General features: G+C 42.3%; 2 protein-coding genes across 3 annotated transcripts in view; one reads left to right on the top strand and one right to left on the bottom strand.

The window, feature by feature from the left end:
- The window catches only part of SMAP1 (small ArfGAP 1), a 677,565-nt gene extending 659,894 nt beyond the window's left edge, over positions 1-17,671 (top strand). For both annotated transcript variants that reach the window (XM_069235712.1, XM_069235710.1), the window contains one exon: positions 16,510-17,671. In XM_069235712.1, the coding sequence (XP_069091813.1) occupies positions 16,510-16,644 (135 nt within the window). In that variant the 3' untranslated portion in view covers positions 16,645-17,671. The remainder of the gene's footprint in view (positions 1-16,509) is intronic.
- B3GAT2 (beta-1,3-glucuronyltransferase 2) overlaps positions 16,200-19,526 on the bottom strand; it is a 348,081-nt gene continuing 344,754 nt past the window's right edge. The window contains exon 4 of the mRNA XM_069235713.1: positions 16,200-18,087. Coding sequence (XP_069091814.1) covers positions 18,001-18,087 — 87 coding nt within the window. The 3' untranslated portion in view covers positions 16,200-18,000. The remainder of the gene's footprint in view (positions 18,088-19,526) is intronic.

Raw genomic sequence — 19,526 nt, 5'->3', positions numbered from 1 at the left:
GAATCCATTTGATTTGGTCTGGGTATCTGAGGATGGATGTGCATGCTGAATGACAGCCTGTCCGTGCAGGTCAAAACTGGCCAGCTGATCTCCAACAGATTTGTTATTCAAAGAAGCACCAGGCAGGTTTGCCCACTCTCCCCGCTCACCTATGCCCTCATCATGGAACCGCTGGCTTACCTTCTTTGCCATTGGCCGCAGGTTTGGGGTACCCCAGAGTTAGGTGCCAGTCACGTAATTTCGCTTTATGCGGATGATGCCCTGGTCTACTTTTGCAATGTAGAGGCTTCTCTCACAGGCCTTCTGCATCTGCTAGATGACTTTGGAGATATATCAGGGCTCCACATGAACCGGCTCAAATCATGCTTGTTCCCTCTGGTGCCATGCCCTGCCCCGCTCTGCATTGACCACCAGGGAGTCCGTATCCAGTGGTATTAAAACACTTTTAAATACCTGGGAGTCCAGATCTATTATTCTGAGAAAAAACAAAGAGAACAATCTAGACAAGGCGATCTGCTCTGTCTTTTGGTTCTTGCCCTTTTGACGGTTGCTTTCCGGGTTCCCGCTGGGCTGCATGGCAATTTCCAAAATGCTGATGCTCCCACACTAACTTTATTTTTCCGCCACGCTCCCAGTAGTGCTCCCGATGAGCTCCTTTTGCGAACTGCACTGTTTATTGCTCAAATTGATATGGAGCCTGGGGCGCTGTTGAGTTGCACTTGCCACCTTACAGGTCTTACAACTAAAGGTGGTCTTGATGTGCCCAGCTTTGAGCTCTATTAAGCAGCAGTGCAATTACAATGGCTCCTGGCCTGGTTATGCATACTCACATGTCCTGAATTGGTATCCATCCATACGATCCTGGACAACCAAAGGAACTACATATGGCTGTCAGATTGCCCTCGTCAGGATACATGCCGGATGGCTGTGGCCCTCACCTACTGCCACAGGTTTGTACATGCCAAAGGAACTCATATCCCATATTCACCATCCATTGAAATCTGGAATTTTCCCTGACTTTGTGGTGTGACACATTGGTATGATGTGGCTCCCTGGCGAGAAGCAGGAGTTGCTCAACTGGGGGAACTCTATAACGAGGACTCCATCATGTCCTTTCACAACGTCATGGACACTTTAGGAAAAGGAGCTGGCTAGTTCTTAACATTTCACATGATACAACATGCACTATGTGCCTCATGGGGCAGCAGTGACGCAGAACCTCACGTCAGCTATGCTGCACATGCTCCTCTCCTTGGTTAGCTCGCACGATTACCACCCTATACATGTCTTTTACTCAACCTCGCCTGAATATGCCACAAGGATGCGCGCCAGATGGGATGTCTTATTACCACAGCTCCTATCGAATAAATCTTGGTCCCATGTTGTACAATTGGTATAGGACGTGTCCTGTATCCCCAGATTTCACACAATTCAGTTATGTGCACCACGCCTAGCTCTACCCTTAGCGCATCAAACTCATGTACCCAGCCCTGACCCCTGAATGTCCCCAATGTAAATTGTTGGACGCTGGATTCTACCACATGGTGTGGGATTGCCCACCATTACAACCAGTATGGCAGGAGGTCACTGCCATGGTGTCTGAATTAGCAGAACACCCTCCTGAAGCCACACCCGAAACCTGCTTATTGGGCCTACTCACCAACTGGAAAGGTGACAGACACCTCCAGTTCATTGACCTTGCCTTTGTTCTATTTAAAAGACAGATAGGTATGACATGGAAGGCACCCTCCTCTCCCGAGCCCCAGCGCTGACTGTCCACGCTACTGATATGGACGCATGCAGAGGCCAACACTCTTAGGCTCCTTCGCATGGGAGGTGGGGGTGGACACAAACAGGCAGAAAATGTTCGGAAACCTTCTTGCTTCATGTTGAAGCTAAAAAGATGTGTGTCCCCATTTGCCGACCCACTACACTACATACTTGAACTCACACTCATACAGTGCTTAATTTGTGCTTGTTGTTTACGTTGCGGACCACCGGCACTTAATTTTGAGGGCTGGCACTTATTTTTCTGCCTCTGGCATTTACTGCGAGCAAAAGACATGTATGGAAAAGACGGAGGAAGAGAAAAACGAAAAAGCGTCACAATGGGAGAAAGCAGAAAACTGCAAGTGTGCTGAAGGGACAGGGAGTTGCTGTAAATATATTGAAGAGGCCCGAGATGGCTTCAGGATTATGCTGTCTTAGTATTCTTTGTTCGCACCTTTAATTGCAGCAGCAGCGTGTTTCAGAGGAGGGCTTTGGGCACCGGCACGTATTTATTTACAAATTAAGCACTGCACTCATATTATCACTGTTGGACCTCTCGCACCGCGGTGTGCTGTTGCACCGCATCTCCTGCACATAACACATCAACCAACATGCACGCTACAACAGGGACTCCACGGGACCCTAGCCCCGCTACCCCAAGAGCATGTCATCGTTCCCCGAATCTGCCCCTGGTGCTGACCGCTCATGCTGCCCGTCCTCGTCCTACTTTTGCTGGGCGATCCGCACTGACCATGGACCCTCTCCATCCTTCATATGCTGTACACTCTGTCACATTACCACTTTAAACCGACTCCACGGTTTTAATAGTTTTAAATAATATTTGCTGATTCATGATGCTGTTTCGTGACGACGGTTGTAATGCCATTTTAAGCTGATCGCTGAGATATTGAGATATAATGTTATGCTTATTATTACTTCTGTCGCTGTTACCATGCCTTGTCTATACAATTCAGTAAAACACATTTTTTTTATAACAAGGAAAAGACCACGTTTGAAGAGAAAGTGAAGGAAACATCCATCAAAAAAGAGGGGAAAGAGAAACAATGGGGGTAAAGGGAAAGGTTAAAGGGCGAGAGTAGACAAATGTTTAAATGAGAACAAACATTCAACCTGTAAGCAAATATTTTCACCAAGAAGGGCATTCACCGGGTTGCTTTTAATCGGCATAGTGAAAGCCGTTCTTGGTGAAAAAATCGTAAAAGGTTTGGTTTATCAGAACCGATTTCCGATAGCAATAACTTATTACCTTGTGATCACTGGAACAGAAGATCTGCATTTATAAAAGTTTTAAATCATGGGCAACCTTATTGACACATAAAATGGTGCAGTGTTCCTCTAAAACATAGGTTTGTTATAATTCCATCACTTTGATTCATTTCTGCCTCTCGAATAGAGCGACACATTGGAGTTAATGTTCACTAGAGAATACTCATAAATATGCATAAGATTTGAACATATACAACCTGGGCGTAAGATCAAAAACGTATTCCAAAAAATAAACTTCTCTTTCAATATATATATTGTACATCACCTATTGAAGACACTATGGGCCTGATTCTAACTTTGGAGGATGGTGTTAAACCGTCCCAAAAGTGGCGGATATACCACCTACCGTATTACGAGTCCATTATATCCTATGGAACTCGTAATACGGTAGGTGGTATATCCGCCACTTTTGGGACGGTTTAACACCGTCCTCCAGAGTTAGAATCAGGCCCTATGTATACCTTTCTTCACTAGCTAAATAAGAATTAGACATAACAAGAATGGTAACCCATTAACTAAAATAAAAAGAATACGTTATTCTCCCTTTTTCTAAATGGAGAAATAAAGAATACTTAGATGGATGAGCGCAGAAGCCTCTTTAATAAGGAATTTTGCATTGACAGATTAAGATGCAGGTTTCGGCAGAAATCCAGAATACATCATAGTGGTGGTTGCAGGCTATTGTTTTTTTCATTCCGTGAAGCAGTGATTACTTACACTGAGACACTTGCACTTGATATTTTTAGTCTTCAGAAATATTTTTGAAGCCTTTTTTGGTTTTGCTATATGGACGACTGTATTGTATAGCCTTAATTTACGGGTAAGGTATATATTAGGTCTGTTTTCTTGTAAAATCAAAGTTTTTGTTGTTTTGTGATCAGTGAGATCAAGAACAACATTGCTGCGCTATCCTAGTTTCTAGTCCTTCACAGATTTCTACTGTGTTCCCCTGTCAGACCCTTATCCTTGCACCCCTCAATACAGGAAACAGGGCCGGCACCACAAAGGTACGATAAAGGAATCTGCTTTGACCAGCACCTTTTTTAATAGTCTTATGTAGTGGCTTACACTTGTTGACTTAAAGATAGTATCGACATCAATGGTGTCATAATATCAGGACCGTCCCACATTGGTGGGAGTTACTATTCTGATTGAACCTTCTGCCTGCACATTCCTTACCATTGAATTTTACCCAGCTGTTTGACTGGACCCGGAAACTCTTGAGCAGTACATCTGTGCACTGGTAGCTGGCATTGTTTTCTTCATGGTGGCAGGGTCCACACTGAAAGTGATGTGCGCAGTGCCTATACAAGCACCACCCCAGCGAACTGATACAATTTCCTGCCAGTTGGCACAGATCCAAATAAAGGAAGTCTAAGAAGTCAAATTGCTCTTCCAATTCACTGCGGCAGTCCAAGTCCTCAGATGAGTCGCAGGAACAGCAACACTGTTCAAGGCCTCGCTTCTACCACAGAGCCCATGCTTGGGTCTGCTCCGTGCTCCCAGATGTTGCCAGAGCAACACCCTCCCCATTCAGAGTTTTATGAGGCTATGCACCTCATATTTGAGCAGCCCTGCCCCTCTGCCTTTGGGCCCCATATGTTCATTAGGGGCTTTTACTGGATTCCCACTGGTGGTTTCCCTGTCGGCTGTTGTTAGGCCTCATTGATCCGGTGCTGGATCCCGCTCCAGTGCCATCATTCCCAGTGCCACGGACGACCTGCAGTGATGCGCCGACCCTTTCACCATCCCCAACTCTGAACCGACCCTGATAAGATTCATACGACGCCAACTCCAGCGGCGGCCAGTAAAATGCCTTCCAAATATGAGCCATTACCCTTTTCTTTTGATAGATCTGTAGAGAGGGATTTGCAGGGGTCCGAGGACATTTTAGGATACCAAAATCCCCTTGATGAACCAGAGGAAAACTGGTATGATTAATTGGCACAGACCAGTGTAGTGAATATCTTACTGGCATGGTCTCTCCTCCTACTGTGGCTACGGAGGAGAGAGTCTCTTTTGCAATGGTGGTGCAGAGGGCAGCTGAGGTCTTAGAAGTCAGCTGCCCTCAGTGGTATTCAAGATGAGTGTCTTCATAGAGGTGCTTCTACTGGGAGTTGCCACCTCCAATATTTTACTCCCATCCTATGAAGCCCTTTCCAACGTCCTACTCGGGCCTGTTCCAAGCCCTGCATAAGGGTTCCTGTGCCCAGGAAAATTGCCTGTCGCCCTCGCCTCACTCCTGGGGACTCGGTTTCTTTACCCAGCACTCCACCTCAGAGAGCTTTGTGGTCCAAGCCTCCACCTACAGAGTTAACCCTGGTGCGTTCCCTACTACTCCACTGGATAGAAAATCCAAAATGCTGGGCACCTTTGGCAAGAGTATGTTCTTATCTGCCAGCCTAGCACTGCATTCAGTGAACACAGCGTACCTTTTGGGCTGATACACCCGCACTATTTGTGATTCCATTGCACATGTGCTGACCATGGTCTTGGAGGATGCTTGAGCTATGCTCACCCATTCTACTGCTGATGGGCGAGATGCAGTGAAGTTCACCCTTCAATGTGGGCTGGACACGATTGACTCTATAGGCAGAACAATTGCGTTGTTGGTGGAAACTGGACGCCACGTCGGGCTGAGAACCACTGGCATTTCAGGAGATGTCCAGGCTTCCCTAATGGTCACGCCCTTTGATGTCTATCACTTCTTTGGAGAAAAGGCAGACTCAGCAATGGAGTTCTTTAAAGACAGCTGGCTACGAGTCTATCTATGGCCACCCGCCAAACTGAGCCTGCCTTTTGTCCTTTCCACGGCTACAGTAGGGGCTACCAACTGCATCCTTTCCTGCCTTGCCACCAAGGCCCCCAGGCTTCCCAGCCTTTTCATGGCCGCGGTTCCCAATGATCATGTGGGACCACCAGCCAGAGGTTGGGTCAGTCCATCAAACCCCCCACCTGCAGCCTTCAAACCCCTTTAGTTCGCCCTTATACCAGATTGGGTACTCGGTGGGAGATGGGATTCGCCATCAGCTGCCCAACTGGCAGTCCATAACATCGGACGAGTGTGTACTCCAAATCATCCACCAGGTTTACTGCAACCCTTTTCAAGAAACCCCATCAACCATGCCACCTTCTCACTACCAGCTGATTGAGAACGTTCTCTCTTTGCTATTTCAGGAATTGTTGTCTCTTTTAGCCAAAGGAACCATTGAGAGGTTGCAAGCATTAGAAGTAGATTATGGTTGCTAGTCCCACTAATTTCAGTTGCCCAAAAAGAACTGAGGCCTCTGCCCTCTTCTAGAACTGCACCATTGTCGCGTAGGTTCTCATTATCCTAATGAGACTATTGGATTTGGGCAGCAGAATCACTTTTACTGCGGGGGACTGAGTCTGAACCCGCTCCAGATGACACCTGTCGGCCTAATCTGGGTTTTGTTCTGGCTAACTAGCAGTGCCTCATCTCCACTCAAGAGCAGAGATGATTGGGCAACCGGACGCATGGCGCAAATGACTCCTCAGGGAAATCGTGGTCACTCAGATCTCATCTGTTTCTCTCAGTTACATTAGCCTCACATATGCAAGGACAATTAGAGGCAGAGTATAGTTCAATAAGGTTTTATTGAAGTAACTGCATCTTAGATAAGAAAGCACGTATTGCAATATCTAGGACGATGAAGCACAACAAGATTAAAATTGTGACAAGGAGAGTGAAACATAAAAATAATGCTACCATATTATCACTAAGATCGTTCAGAATAGTCCTTACTTAGGCTGCACTAGAACACAGTATGTTAAGCTCTAATTCTGCCCTTCAGGTTCCCCTGGGAAGACATAATCCCTCATACCTGAGCAAGAGGCCTGTAGTCTACATAAGCAGCTGCAGTAAACCAAAGTAGTGGTTTTATAATAAAAACAACTGATGTTCCAAGAAAGGATCCCCACGTAAGAGTGTGTATGTTTCTGTGAACATTGGAGACAAAGCGTACCACTTTTGCCAGCAACCTATCTCACTACAGCCTTGAGAAAGCACAGAGTGAAAGAAATGTGTTGTTTAAGAACGCAGTGCAGATCTAGGTAAAGAAAAGTTAGACAGAGAAAAATAAAACAAGATTGCAAATGTGGCTCTTGTTAAAATAATATAACAAAGCTAGAATAAAACATATCTAGGTAAAAGTGCACAGCTGCATGCCTAGTTTGCTAAAATAACGTGTATAAAACTGTAGCTAAAATGGCTACACAACACCATCTCAACTATTTCCTGAAGAAGGAGAAGTTCAGGATGCTTACATTCATCAGGTTCTGTGTGCTCTCAACCCTGGAGACTAGATAGTAGCACTGGACCTGCAGGATGCCTTCTTCCACATACCCGTCCTGCCTGCCCACAGGCATCACATGCTGTTTGCAGTGGGCCCATGAGCATTATTAGTTCTCTGCTCTCTTTAGCCTTACCAGCACCCCTCGGGTGTTCACCTAGGTAATGGCAGTGGTCACAGCACACCTGCAGCGGTCAGGGGCTCCAGCCTTTCATTCTTCCCCAACCTCGATGATTGGTTGTTTAAGTCGGTCCCACTCCATGCGGATGTCTCCCACCTCCAGACTACTGTGAACCTCTTGTTCTCGCTGGGGTTCGCTATAAACGTGCTAACGTCACACCTGACTACATCACAGATGCTCCCTTTACTAGAGCTGTTCTGGATAGAGTGCAGTTTCATGCTTATCTTCCAGAACAATCAGTCTAGGATATTTGGGCTGTAATTCAGATGTTTCAGCCTCTATCCTGGTTTGCAGTGAGACTGGCTCTGAAGCTGTTGTGTCTGATAGCCGAGGCATCGTACTGGTAAAACATGCCTATTGGTATATGTGGGATCTGAAGTCCCAGTGGGAACTGCATCAGGGAAATCTCTCTGACCTGTTGCAGATATTGGAGGGAACTGCATAAGTTCCTCAGTTGTGGCTCACAGACCCTGATTGGGTCAACAGCAGACCCCTCTCCCTTCCCCATCCATAGCTCACAGTAGTGACATATGAGTCACTTCTGTGTAAGGGCAGCCATCTGGGAGATCAGAGGATTCTGGCCTCTAGCAGAGTCTAAGATCCACATCAACATGTTGGAACTGAGAGAGATTAATTAAAAGGCATTAAAAGCCTTTCTTCTTTCCATCAAGGGAATGCTGGTTCAGGTGTTAACAGACAGCATCACCACCATGTGGTATTGTAACAAGCAGGGCGGGGTGGCTTCATGGACCCTGTGTCAAGAGGCTGGAACGTCAGGATATTTTACTGGTGGTTCAGCATCTGGTGGGCTCACTGAAAACCAGACAAGACAAACTCAGCTGTTGATGCCTTGCAGATCATGAATAGCATCTCCATCTGGAGGTGATGTGAGATCTCTTCGGTAGATCTATTGTTTAGATCAGTTTGCTACTGCTGAGAATCTCAGCACATCTGCACACTGGATTTTCCAAGGCAGCTTTTGCTCAGGAATGTATTTCATCTCAAGTGGAGGTCAGTACTCCTGTATTCCTTTCACCTGATACCACTCCTGTCCAGAGTTCTTAAGAAGATCAGGAAGGAACAGGCCTAAGTCATCTTAGTGTTGCTGGATTGAGCAAGGATAGTCTGGTATTCTGCCCTCTTAAGCATGGGCATCTGCCTTCCAATCTTCCAGTCTGCTCCTTTGGGAGAATCTCTGTCACAGCAACAGAACATAGTCCTGCACCAGAAACTACACACACTCCTTCTCGTCTACATGCATGGAGATTGAGTGTCGACTGTTGAGAGTGTTTGACCTCCTTTCTGTAGTATGTGATGTCATTCTGGCAGCCAGGCGTCCCTCCACCAAAACGATTTACGCCTGCAAATGGGATAAGTTTGTGGTTTCGTGTACTTCTAAATCTGTTGATTCTCTTTTGACACTTTTATCTGAAGTTCTATTGTTTGCCTTATCCGTTGCCCAGCAAGGTCTTTCTTTAGGCATAGTTAAAGGGTACATTTCTGCCATTTCAGCTTTCGTGTAATTACCTTTTTTAAGTCTAGTGACTTGTTTCTTGGAAGGTTTGCAACATATGTACCCCCCTACACCCTTTAGTATGTCCCAATGGGATCTTAATTTAGGTCTCACCTTTCTCATTTGTTCACTGTTTGAGCCTTTCCACAGCTGCCCAAGACCGATGACCATCAAAACTGTCTTCTTTGTGAAAATAACATCTGCCAGAAGGGTTAGTGATTTGCAGGCACTTTCAGTTCACCTCATACGTAACCTTTTTCCCAGATAAGCTGGTCCTCAGCACCCGTACCTCCCCATCATCAAAGTGGTTACACCTATTCATTTAGGACAGAAGATCTCACTGCCTACTTTGTTTACCCCCTCATACTATCTAGGAAGAGGAAAGACTCCTCTGTCTGGACCCAAAAAGAGCAGTGACATTTTACCTCAGTTGTACCAAATACTTCTGGGTGGACCATAAAATCTTTGTTGTCTTTGCGGGTGCGACGAAAGGTAAGACAACGTATATCTCACATTGAAGACATACGGTCATTCCACCTCAGTATGGCTCTGTGCTACTGGTGCGGAAAAATGGTCAAAATCTGAGGATCACTCTGAAGAGGCTGGTGATTTTTTAAATAGAAAGCATCACTTGTAGTTTAAAATTGTATCTTCCCTAAATTAACTCAAACGAGAAATTTATGGTTATTCAGGAACTTTTTAAAATCATGCCTACATAAGTCAAGACTGCACCACTCTTTGGAAACAAGAACATGTTAATCTGATTTTATACAGAAAGTTAGAGGCATACAACAGTCTATTCTGGGTAGGAAAGAAACTATTTGTGAGTTACTAAAAAATTATTCTATCTTAAGACAGGAAAAAGTCAAGCCAGGACAAGGTTGACTCCATTGAAAACTAAGCTGGTAAGCTCCCTTAAATCGCCCAGACAATTGGAGTATGTGTTGCTAGTTATGATGGCCAAGGAAAACTCTGGTACATGATAGTTCAAATTTTTAACCCATTACTGGTTGCAATCTGCGTCCACATGGAAAATCTACTTTAATTTCTTAAACAAACTAAACCCAATTGTGTTAGATAAATATAGGCTGTTGACAGGCCTTTACTGGCCTTTAAAGGACCTTGAATGTGTGGTAGTTGTGAGGTATCAATCCTTCATTAAACAGAAATAAATTCTAAGCTCTCTCACTTTATGGATCACACTCCACTGCAATAAGGAAACAGTTTTGACTGCTGTTTTCAGAGAATTGTTATTGGTTTCCTCTTTGTACTGATTATGTTAGCCTTTCTATAACCAAGCAAAGATCAGTGTAGAGAGTAGACGTCTTCTATATGCCCCCTATTTACACCTGGCATTGATGTGATATTACTTTGCCAGTACACATGCTGGAAATTGGATGACCATATAGGCAAACTAGCCCCTTGAAAACTGCCTCCTATGTAGCCTCCTTAATAAATCAAACATCTGTTTCCAAAGGGTTGTGTCATGGTCTTTCTGTAGCTCAACTGCTATTTCTGCCCGCCGTGGTGCAGTGGTCAGAGCTTGTTCCATCGCATAGAAGAGACTCCTGATATTAGGAGAAATGCTATGTCCAGGTACGAACCCTCTCTGATAGGCCTTGCTGGGAATCTTGCATTGAGTATTAAAAGTTTTCTACGTGCTTTTATATTCTGCATGTCCTTGCCTAGAATGGGTAGTGGCACTGTTGAGGCTTTCCCAGTGGAGTGTGGTAGTATTCCCTCAGTACGAGCAGTTATCTGCTTTTCCAACAGTTTAGGCGCTAACACATCTATGGAACTTAAATCAGTAGACGCTTTACCCCCTGGTACTTTCCTCTATCTGGTTCCTTGAATGCCTTTTTGATCAGCCGGGTTTCAAGCAGATCAATTTGTTCAGGTGTAAGGTGGCGGGGGAGGAATGGCTACCCCTTGTAGGTAATCACTTATTTCATTTTCTATGATTTTAGCCTCTTCAATATATAGCTCGTAAGCGTGAAATATATTGTTAATGTCATATTGTTTGTGTACGAAACCTTTTTCCTTGTTGCCAACACTAATGATCGTTGCCTCCCCTATTTTCGAGTATTATCAACCACAGCAGTAGTCTACCAGCTTGGTCTTTTCATTGTGTTTCTTGTTCATACAAGTTGTATGATCCAGGCACCTCACACATTCCACTACCTGCATATATTTTTTTCTCACTTCATCTACTGCAGTGGGGTCAGGAAATTAGGTATTCTCTACTTCCTTTGTCTCTCTTCTTACAATATAAATTGTTTTTCTAGTTTTTTCTTAACCCTGTAAGATACCAATAAAAATACATACCCATGATCACCACTTAAAAAGCATCCCACCCTCTAACGCATGTCTGATGCAGACCCTTCGTTCTCTTTAAAGCGGTTTTTAATCTCTTCTAAAGAGGAAGGGTTGCAGCTTCCATGTGGCAATTGCTTTTCTATAAAACACCAATGGATCTTCAAAATTAACTGTTGTGGCCAGAAATTGTTTTGCAAATATATTCTGCTTGTATCACTGGTTAGTGTAAATGTCTTAAGCAGTCTTATCCAGTCCTACACAAGGCTCTTGAACACACGAAAAACATTATTCTTATTTCGGTTATCTACTCTCCATGAATCTACCAAGTCCCAATTGTAAACAATCCCTCAATGGTACGGGTCACTTGCAGTACTGAAGAGGGAGGCATGGGTGGGTAGGATCTATCCATATTCGAATCTCTTACACTGGTGTTGTCACCCCTGTTCGTTTTGGCAGGTGGGAAAAATCATGCTACATAGGTCGAAAGGGAATCAAAGAATTGTGATTGCTCAACATTGGGGGTATGTACACTTGTGCCAGTAATACATCCGCTTCATTCATTTTCCCCAGCACGGCTACATATATCCCATTTTCATCAATCTGGGTTTTACACCTCACAGATGGTACTGCAGGTCTCACCCATGTGGGTGCACCTCTCCTGTAAGCGGAGTATATTGTGCTAAATATTTTACCTCTAGATGTCTGTTTTATTCTGATGCAATCTGACCCACGTATACTTGCATCTTGTAGCTCCCTCTTCTCATAACATTAAAGTATACTTTATGGTTTTTAGAAGCTCTGTTTAGGCCCATGCCATGCAGACATACGTCTGTACAGCAGTCACTTCTGTTCCTTCCTGCTGCAAACATAGCTCGAGCGCAACAGAGCACTGAACAAGTGACATGTATGAAATATAGCCCATATCATTTGGACCTTTACTAATTTAAACACTACTATGCCCCCGAGAGCAGTAAGGCTGTGGCCTCCCATCCAATAACAGAAAAGTAATCAAAACTGTCCTATGTTGTCACATTGTAAGGCAGACGTTGTGGTATGGATCAACACTATTAAACTGCTGTGCTGACCCTTTTCCTATCATCAATCAAAACGTACTTCTTTCAGTTATGTCTATACATAATACCGATATTATGTTACAGAGGGCCACCCTCTGTGCTTTTATCAAGTTTAAGTGAAGCATTCATAACACCTCATCAGCAGTTCTAGGCGTGAGGCTCAGCAGGTCATTCTTTGTATCTGATAGATTGCCAGAGTACAAGCTGAAGGGTCTTGCCTGTCACAGTTGTCTCCTTGGTTGGTGGCATCCATTGAATTGTACTCTCTGCTATTGCTGCTTCTCTGCCTGCCTGTATTTGCTCTTGTGAATACCGTTTAGCTCTCGAACTCTTGGGATGGTATCTTGGAGTTGTCTGCCAAGTCCTCCTTTCAGCCTTCTCCTTTTGTTCCACTCATTCCCGAGATCCTCTGAGGTCATTGAAGAAAAAGTAAAATCCATCCAATAGCACTTTTAATCTCACTAAGGATGTAGCCCAGCCCCCTTACACTGAGCTTACGACTCATTGCAAAGAAGTTTGTTTTTGCATCACGGCTGCATAATATACAAAGATCAGAACCTTATTTGTTTTAAACGCTAAGTGGCTCTCCATCCTTGCTTTTTGTGAAATCGCATCTGTCAAGGTGGTTCAAACTATAGGTTACTAAAAGTTGCAGCTCAGATCCTAGTTGTGATGTTCTTGTATGGCCACGTGTGTTCGTTTCACTGAGCAGTGATTGGAGGGATCCTGAGGTGTCAGTTTTTGTTCCAATCATTTCTCCTTGAAATTCACCACATCAGTACCTTTGGTAATTTCTGTTAAGCCTGCCACTCGAGTATTGTTTCTCTAAAAGCAGCCTTTCGTTTCCTCTGCTCTGAATTCCTGGAAACATCCTGTATAAATTGTGAATTTCATCTGTTGCTGCGATTGTTTCGATGCCGGTTTTCAGCTTTAATCAGCACTTACTCGCTATTCTTGACTTCATCAGCTAGCTTTATCTGGTCATCTCTTAGTAGTCCTATATCAACCACTTTGTAGTCTACTTTTTTCTCAAGTACGTCTCTGATTTATTTTATAGCCGTTGGTGTCCTTTCAGGTTTATCCTGTGTGTGACTCTCTCCTTGCGCTACGTTCTCCAGCTTAGTTCAGCAAGATTCTCCAGGGATGCCTATAGTATCCCCGACATTCTCCTGAACCTTAACAGATTTCTATTTCCTCATTGTATATTCAGTTGAGTGACCAGAGTATTCTGATGCTTTATAGGTATTTCCTCTAAATTTCTTTAGAAGGGCTAATTTAATGTAATTAATTTGTGTTTATATTCTTTACGTTGAGCCAGGCTGTAGTACCCTTTTTATGGTATGTATCCAGCGATCACATAGATACAGAAATGTTGATGTCTCACAGGTCTTAGGTATTCAAGCCTTCAGAGAAGTTAACAATCAGTGAGTTGCAGTAATCCTTTTATCTCTGACCTGTCGCTCAAGTAGACAACCTGAGATTGTAGTAGCCGCTTTCAGCATGTTTCACACTTAGTTTCCCCTCTTCTTCCCACCGCTCTGTCTTACAACTGTGCTCACATTATCAACTAGGAATACAACAGGATTCATGCTTGAACCAGTTCAAGCAGACATTCGGCCGCTCTGTCTAAAGTTCCCACTAGAATGCATAACGTCTGAGCAGTAGAATTTGCCATAGAGCTCAGTTTGTCTTCTGAGACTTTAGTGTCAAGTGTGATATTCTTGCTTCTCTTATCTGTGTGTTGTGTGTGTCACTGAAGCCTCTGTGGAACTATCCTCACCTACTAGGAACCATCTGTGCCCATATCCACTGTCAGAGATGCAGGAATGCACTAGGTCTCAGGCGCACAGGCACTGCTCCCAATTTCATGCCCCACCGGATGAAGCAGTTGCACTACAGAATCATCCACCGGACGGCACCATTCCCCTCTGCTACAGTGATCAGAGTCTGCCCTGGGCCTTTTTCACCCTAGTGTTCAGCGATATAGCCTAGTCTGCTAACAATCCTCCAATCAGCATGCAGCAGATTGACCCACTCTGCCAGAGATACGTGACACCTCTTGTTAGATCGTCACTGCCCAGGCTGTTCTGTGGTCTGGTCTTCTCTGGTCCTCAGTGCAGTGATCCCAATGACCTGGAGCCTATCCCTTTCCCTGGCAACCATGCTGTAACACTGTGGTCATCTGGGGCGCTGGCCTTATCTTATTCACTGGTTGGACAGGACAAAGTAATGGTCTCTGCTGTGGTAGCCATAAACAATAAAGAAGTCTTCACAGCAGAAGGCACACATATATCGTTTCTCATTTCAAGGTACTGATTAATGACATCATAGAAAGGAGGATTAGTGCAGGATTCTAGGTAGATAGCGGAACTCACTGAAATAAGGTTGTGTTGTCGAAGCCCCCTCAATTCACACTTCTCTGCTGATGATTCTCAGATCTGTTTTTAATTTTCATCGTTCATTGACACTCTTCATCACCAGATCATCTGTTGCCAAATCTGGTGATGTTGCATTTACTAAAATACAAGTGTTAGAAAACTGGAATTTTCGTATTTCCTGCCTCATCAGCTCTATTTCTCATTTTATTCACTTTTCATGTGCTCCTATTTTGTTTTCTTCATCAGCCCCGAATCTTGTAATCATCTTTGATTTGCCATTGACTTTATCTAAACAGCTTTTGTCAGTTGTCCAAAACTCACTTGCAACTTCATAACATCTGAAAAAAACAATCTTTTTTTGGTCTACTCATTACTATTAAACTAATGCTTCACTGCTTCTTTCTATCTCGCATTAATCATTGTTCCTTGATATATGTTGGCATGTCAAAATACCTGCTTACTGCACTCCAAAATATTCAAAAGTTCTGTGACAGTCTTCTCCTTTCTTCTGACTGTGTTGCTCCTGTTTCTTCCTGTGATACTCAAATGTGTTGGCTAACTCAGTTCAGATTCTGTTATCTTTGCAAAGTTTTGAAGTACCTCCATTTACTTGCTCCTTTTTACATGTTCTTTGATGTCTGCATGTACCCCACCCAACTCATTCCTTTCAGTCCCAATTTCTTCTCTGTTTCCTGACCTCTATATGCCTATTGGCGCCTATTTTCCTTTAGACTCCTTGCAAGTTATCACTTGAATGACCTCCTGATTTCTAATTGCTTTGCTCCTGCTATTTCAGGAAGCTACTGAAGGAACATCTATTGCCTATAGCAGATTGATTGTAATAGTGTTGTACTATGTAGATACCTATTTTCTACATGCATTCTAACATTTGTTGTTTCCTGATATGTTAAGCACCTTTGATAAAGATGCGGTAATAAATCATAGAATTAATCATGTACAGTAAAGAAAAAAAATCTGAAAAATATTGCTGCAGTCTAGTTTTATTGATTACCACAAAATAGTATGAGGCTAAGGAATTAGGATTGAAAGAGAGTGCGAGACACATCTAAAAATTTATACTGAACGGTCCTCCTGAATATAATTTCAAATTCAAAACTATAGTATTTAAATACCTTCAGTCTTTTCAGTCTGTCTCACGATTTGTTCCAGCCATTTATTTTTGATATTCAAAATTGTAAAACCACAACACATGGACTACACAGGGTCTAAGAAGAGAGGAACTGAAAATGACAAAGCTGCCACCATTACTTTTCCACACACAAAGTATTTTCTACTGATTATACTTTCAGATGAAGCAAGGTGTATTGAATAAAATGTTTTCATAAAAATTCTGGAGGATCTAAAATCAGACGCCCTGTCAACTTTATTTATCATGAAAGGCTTAGGTTATTTCTTCAAAAAGCCAAAATCAGTCTACAATCGCTTTTATTTGTATATCTTCAGTGAAGAAAACTGAGTTTCACTGTCTCATTTGGTTGATTAGATTTCGGTGTACTTCTTTTCCATATGTCAGTCATTTGCATCGGTTGTTTTAACAGTTTCCTAGATTTCATAAATAGATTACAATGTGCTATTTAATTTATTGTCTTTTGCTGCGTTCAGTTGTTGAACTTCTTGTGCTTCTCCTTAAATGCTAAGGTGTTCATGTGCTTCACAGGTGAATCAGCAGATGGGTGGAATGAGCCTCAATGGTCCAAGCAGTATGATGCCTTTCAGCCAGCCAGCAAACACCGTTGGAGGATGGGCTCCCAGTGGTGCGGGCCAGACTCTCAGCACACAACTATGGAAATGAACGTGGTCATCATCCAGGGCATACATCTGACATTCCTTACATAGATGCACCAATCACTACCCCTTTTTTCTCCGTGTACATATTATTTTCCCACCAGTTATAAATATTGAGAAGTTACCTTGTTGACTTTGTGAGACTATTGCTTAAATTTGATGTGGTGAAGAACAGTTTGAAAGTATTTCTATCTGACTGGGAGCGTTCCATAGTATGGATAATTTCATGAACCATAATCTCAGCAACAATGCTTGACCAACACCAGTCGGTTTTATTGTCAACATTCTAGATCTTATATTTACACTTAAGGGAATTAGATATCATGGTAGTGATATATATAACTATAGTAAATCCTGCCCTCATTCCCCTTCCTTTAATAAAACTCATTATAGATAATAATGTATGAACAAATGTGTAATCTTATGAACAGAATGTACATGTATATTTGAACCTCCTTTTCTAGTGTATCAAATATCTTTTGGTTGATTATTCATTGCATTGTGATGTTACTATATTGTGCTTTATGGAAAGCACAACTAGTGCAAGGCTTATAAACCTGGATGTTACTATAAATGTTCTGTTTGTTCTTTAAAATCACAGGGATAATTTGACTCCCAAAAATCTAGTGATACAATATGCACATTGGCCGTATATTTGTTTACATAATGGAAGTATGGTAAATAAGGGCATACTGTGTAACTCTGCAATACCCCTATTGTACTTTCTTGTATTTGAAAGTATATCCAGGTTTATAATGGTGATTGTGTTTACATTTTATGGTGCCTAGTATAATGAGTTGTCATTTCCCTGTATTAAAGAGATAAATCCATAGACTGTTGTGTGTGTATACCATTTAGATATTTTTGTTTGAACCTCTGCAAAGGGGCTTGTAGTTTAAGATGAAGTTTTAATGTCAACGATGCACTGCAATTTGAAAACTGTACTTTGGCAGCCAGCAATTGGTGTACTAAAACCAGGTCAAAACTCAATAATTGGTAAAACAGAAATAAAACGTAACCAAATATTTTAAAAATGTTCTCTTGGTGTAGTTGTTTACGGACTGTATTCAAATCAGTTCAGTGTGTATGAAAATCCAGTTATTCATATTATTTTTAAAAACATGCAAAACAAGGTAAAAACAAGACATACATATATATTGACACCATCTATGTTACTCGAAGCTGTTGGTACTTAGTTCTTTGTCACGTTTTCCTTTGAAAAATAGTACGTAAATCTGGTAAATGGCAAAGGTGAGTGCACAGCAGCAGGTCATACAATGTTTTTATTTTCCTCTTAGCCAACAGTAACTCAACGTTCTTCCTTTGAACCGAGTGTTTTGATCCATGTTGCTTGATTTGTAGGTCACACCTCAATTTTGACTGAGTCCTTGTGATATTTTGGTTCATTGCCCAGGTTTACTTTTTCTGTACGGGTGTGCCACACAAGAATCTGTGAACAAAATATAATGTTATCAGTTTTACAGCAGTATTGTTTAAGAATGTTTTTCAGATGTCATTAGTAAGGCGATGAGCACTTATTCTACATACATGACGGTTAACTATGTAATATATGAATCAATGTTGCCCTCAGTGGGTTTTGGTGACATTTATAAACAACGAAACCAAAAGCTGAGTGGTTTGTAATTGTCACCAGAACCTCTTTGAGAGCAGCATAGGACCACATTATGTTTTACCCATAATGTAGTCTTGTACACATTTTTTATTTTGTGGCAGTGGGCGGGAAAAAGGCTGTTTTCTTCAAAATACAACTACCAATTGACACTGATTAGAAATAAAATGTTTAGGTTTCTCTTTCATGAATAAATTGCTTATAGACTAACTGACCGTGGTGACTAGTGATATTTTTGGGATTCTGTGCTGCAGCATTAACTACATATTTATGGATTTTCAACACTTGCCAGACAATTTGCAGATTTCGGCATAAATATTATTTCTAGCTCAATTGTATGGACATATTACTGCAAGATGTGCCGTATAATTTGGCTTTTTTACTACATAATATTGCCACAAAACTGAAATAACTACTTCATAATCCCAGTGCTCCTGACAAGGGTAAAGCTCTGCATAGGAGTCTGGGGCATGTCATCATGGCTACGAAACCAAACCACAAAAATAATCAGGAACAAAATAATTGTTTTTTACAAAAAGTATGGAAGGGTAAAAAATAACACTAATAATAAAAGGTAATACTATATGAATTTTAAACACAAACAGTTAGGGTTGGCCTCCCTGTGGTGGTTTGAGAGCAGGACCCACTCTGTAAAAGACCAGGCGCTGCACAGCTGTGCCGGGACACAAAAACAAAAATAGTTGCAAACTGAGTGCTCCCCCTCGCCCCCAATAAACCATGTTACTTGCAGCAACTCTATTAATAGACACACAGTCACACTTTTATTACTTTAATAATGCAGGGCTAAGATGAAATTCTAGTTCTTTATTACCGTACAGCAAAGTTGACATTAGAAAAGCACTGTTTACTGCCTCACAGATGGCATGTAATAATTGCTTTACACAGGAAAATACCTCTCATAATAGCCATGACGGCTCTTAAGTATGATTTTACCTTATTGCACGAATATAATTCCTTGAATGCTGGTTGTGGTGATATAGATGTTGGTAAAATAAATACGCATGAAAACATGTCATTGCACAAACCATACATGTAGATGTGCAGATTAAAATATGCTATTTAATATTGTGTTGTGCAGAGAGTGGGCGTCCTGAACCATTCGTGAGTCATTGTCCCTTCCCACACTCAACAATGGTAATGAATAACATATATTCTGCAAATATGCCATATGTATATATAAACTTTGAGGCATTTGTGCGACATTGTTAAAGGCTTGCAATACACAGCTTTAACTGTAA

This window comes from Pleurodeles waltl, chromosome 5 (assembly GCF_031143425.1).
Source record: "Pleurodeles waltl isolate 20211129_DDA chromosome 5, aPleWal1.hap1.20221129, whole genome shotgun sequence".
In the NCBI taxonomy this organism is placed as follows: Eukaryota; Metazoa; Chordata; class Amphibia; order Caudata; family Salamandridae; genus Pleurodeles; species Pleurodeles waltl.
The sequence above is the reverse complement of the archived record's forward strand: the minus strand, read 5'-3'. Positions and strand labels throughout refer to the sequence as shown.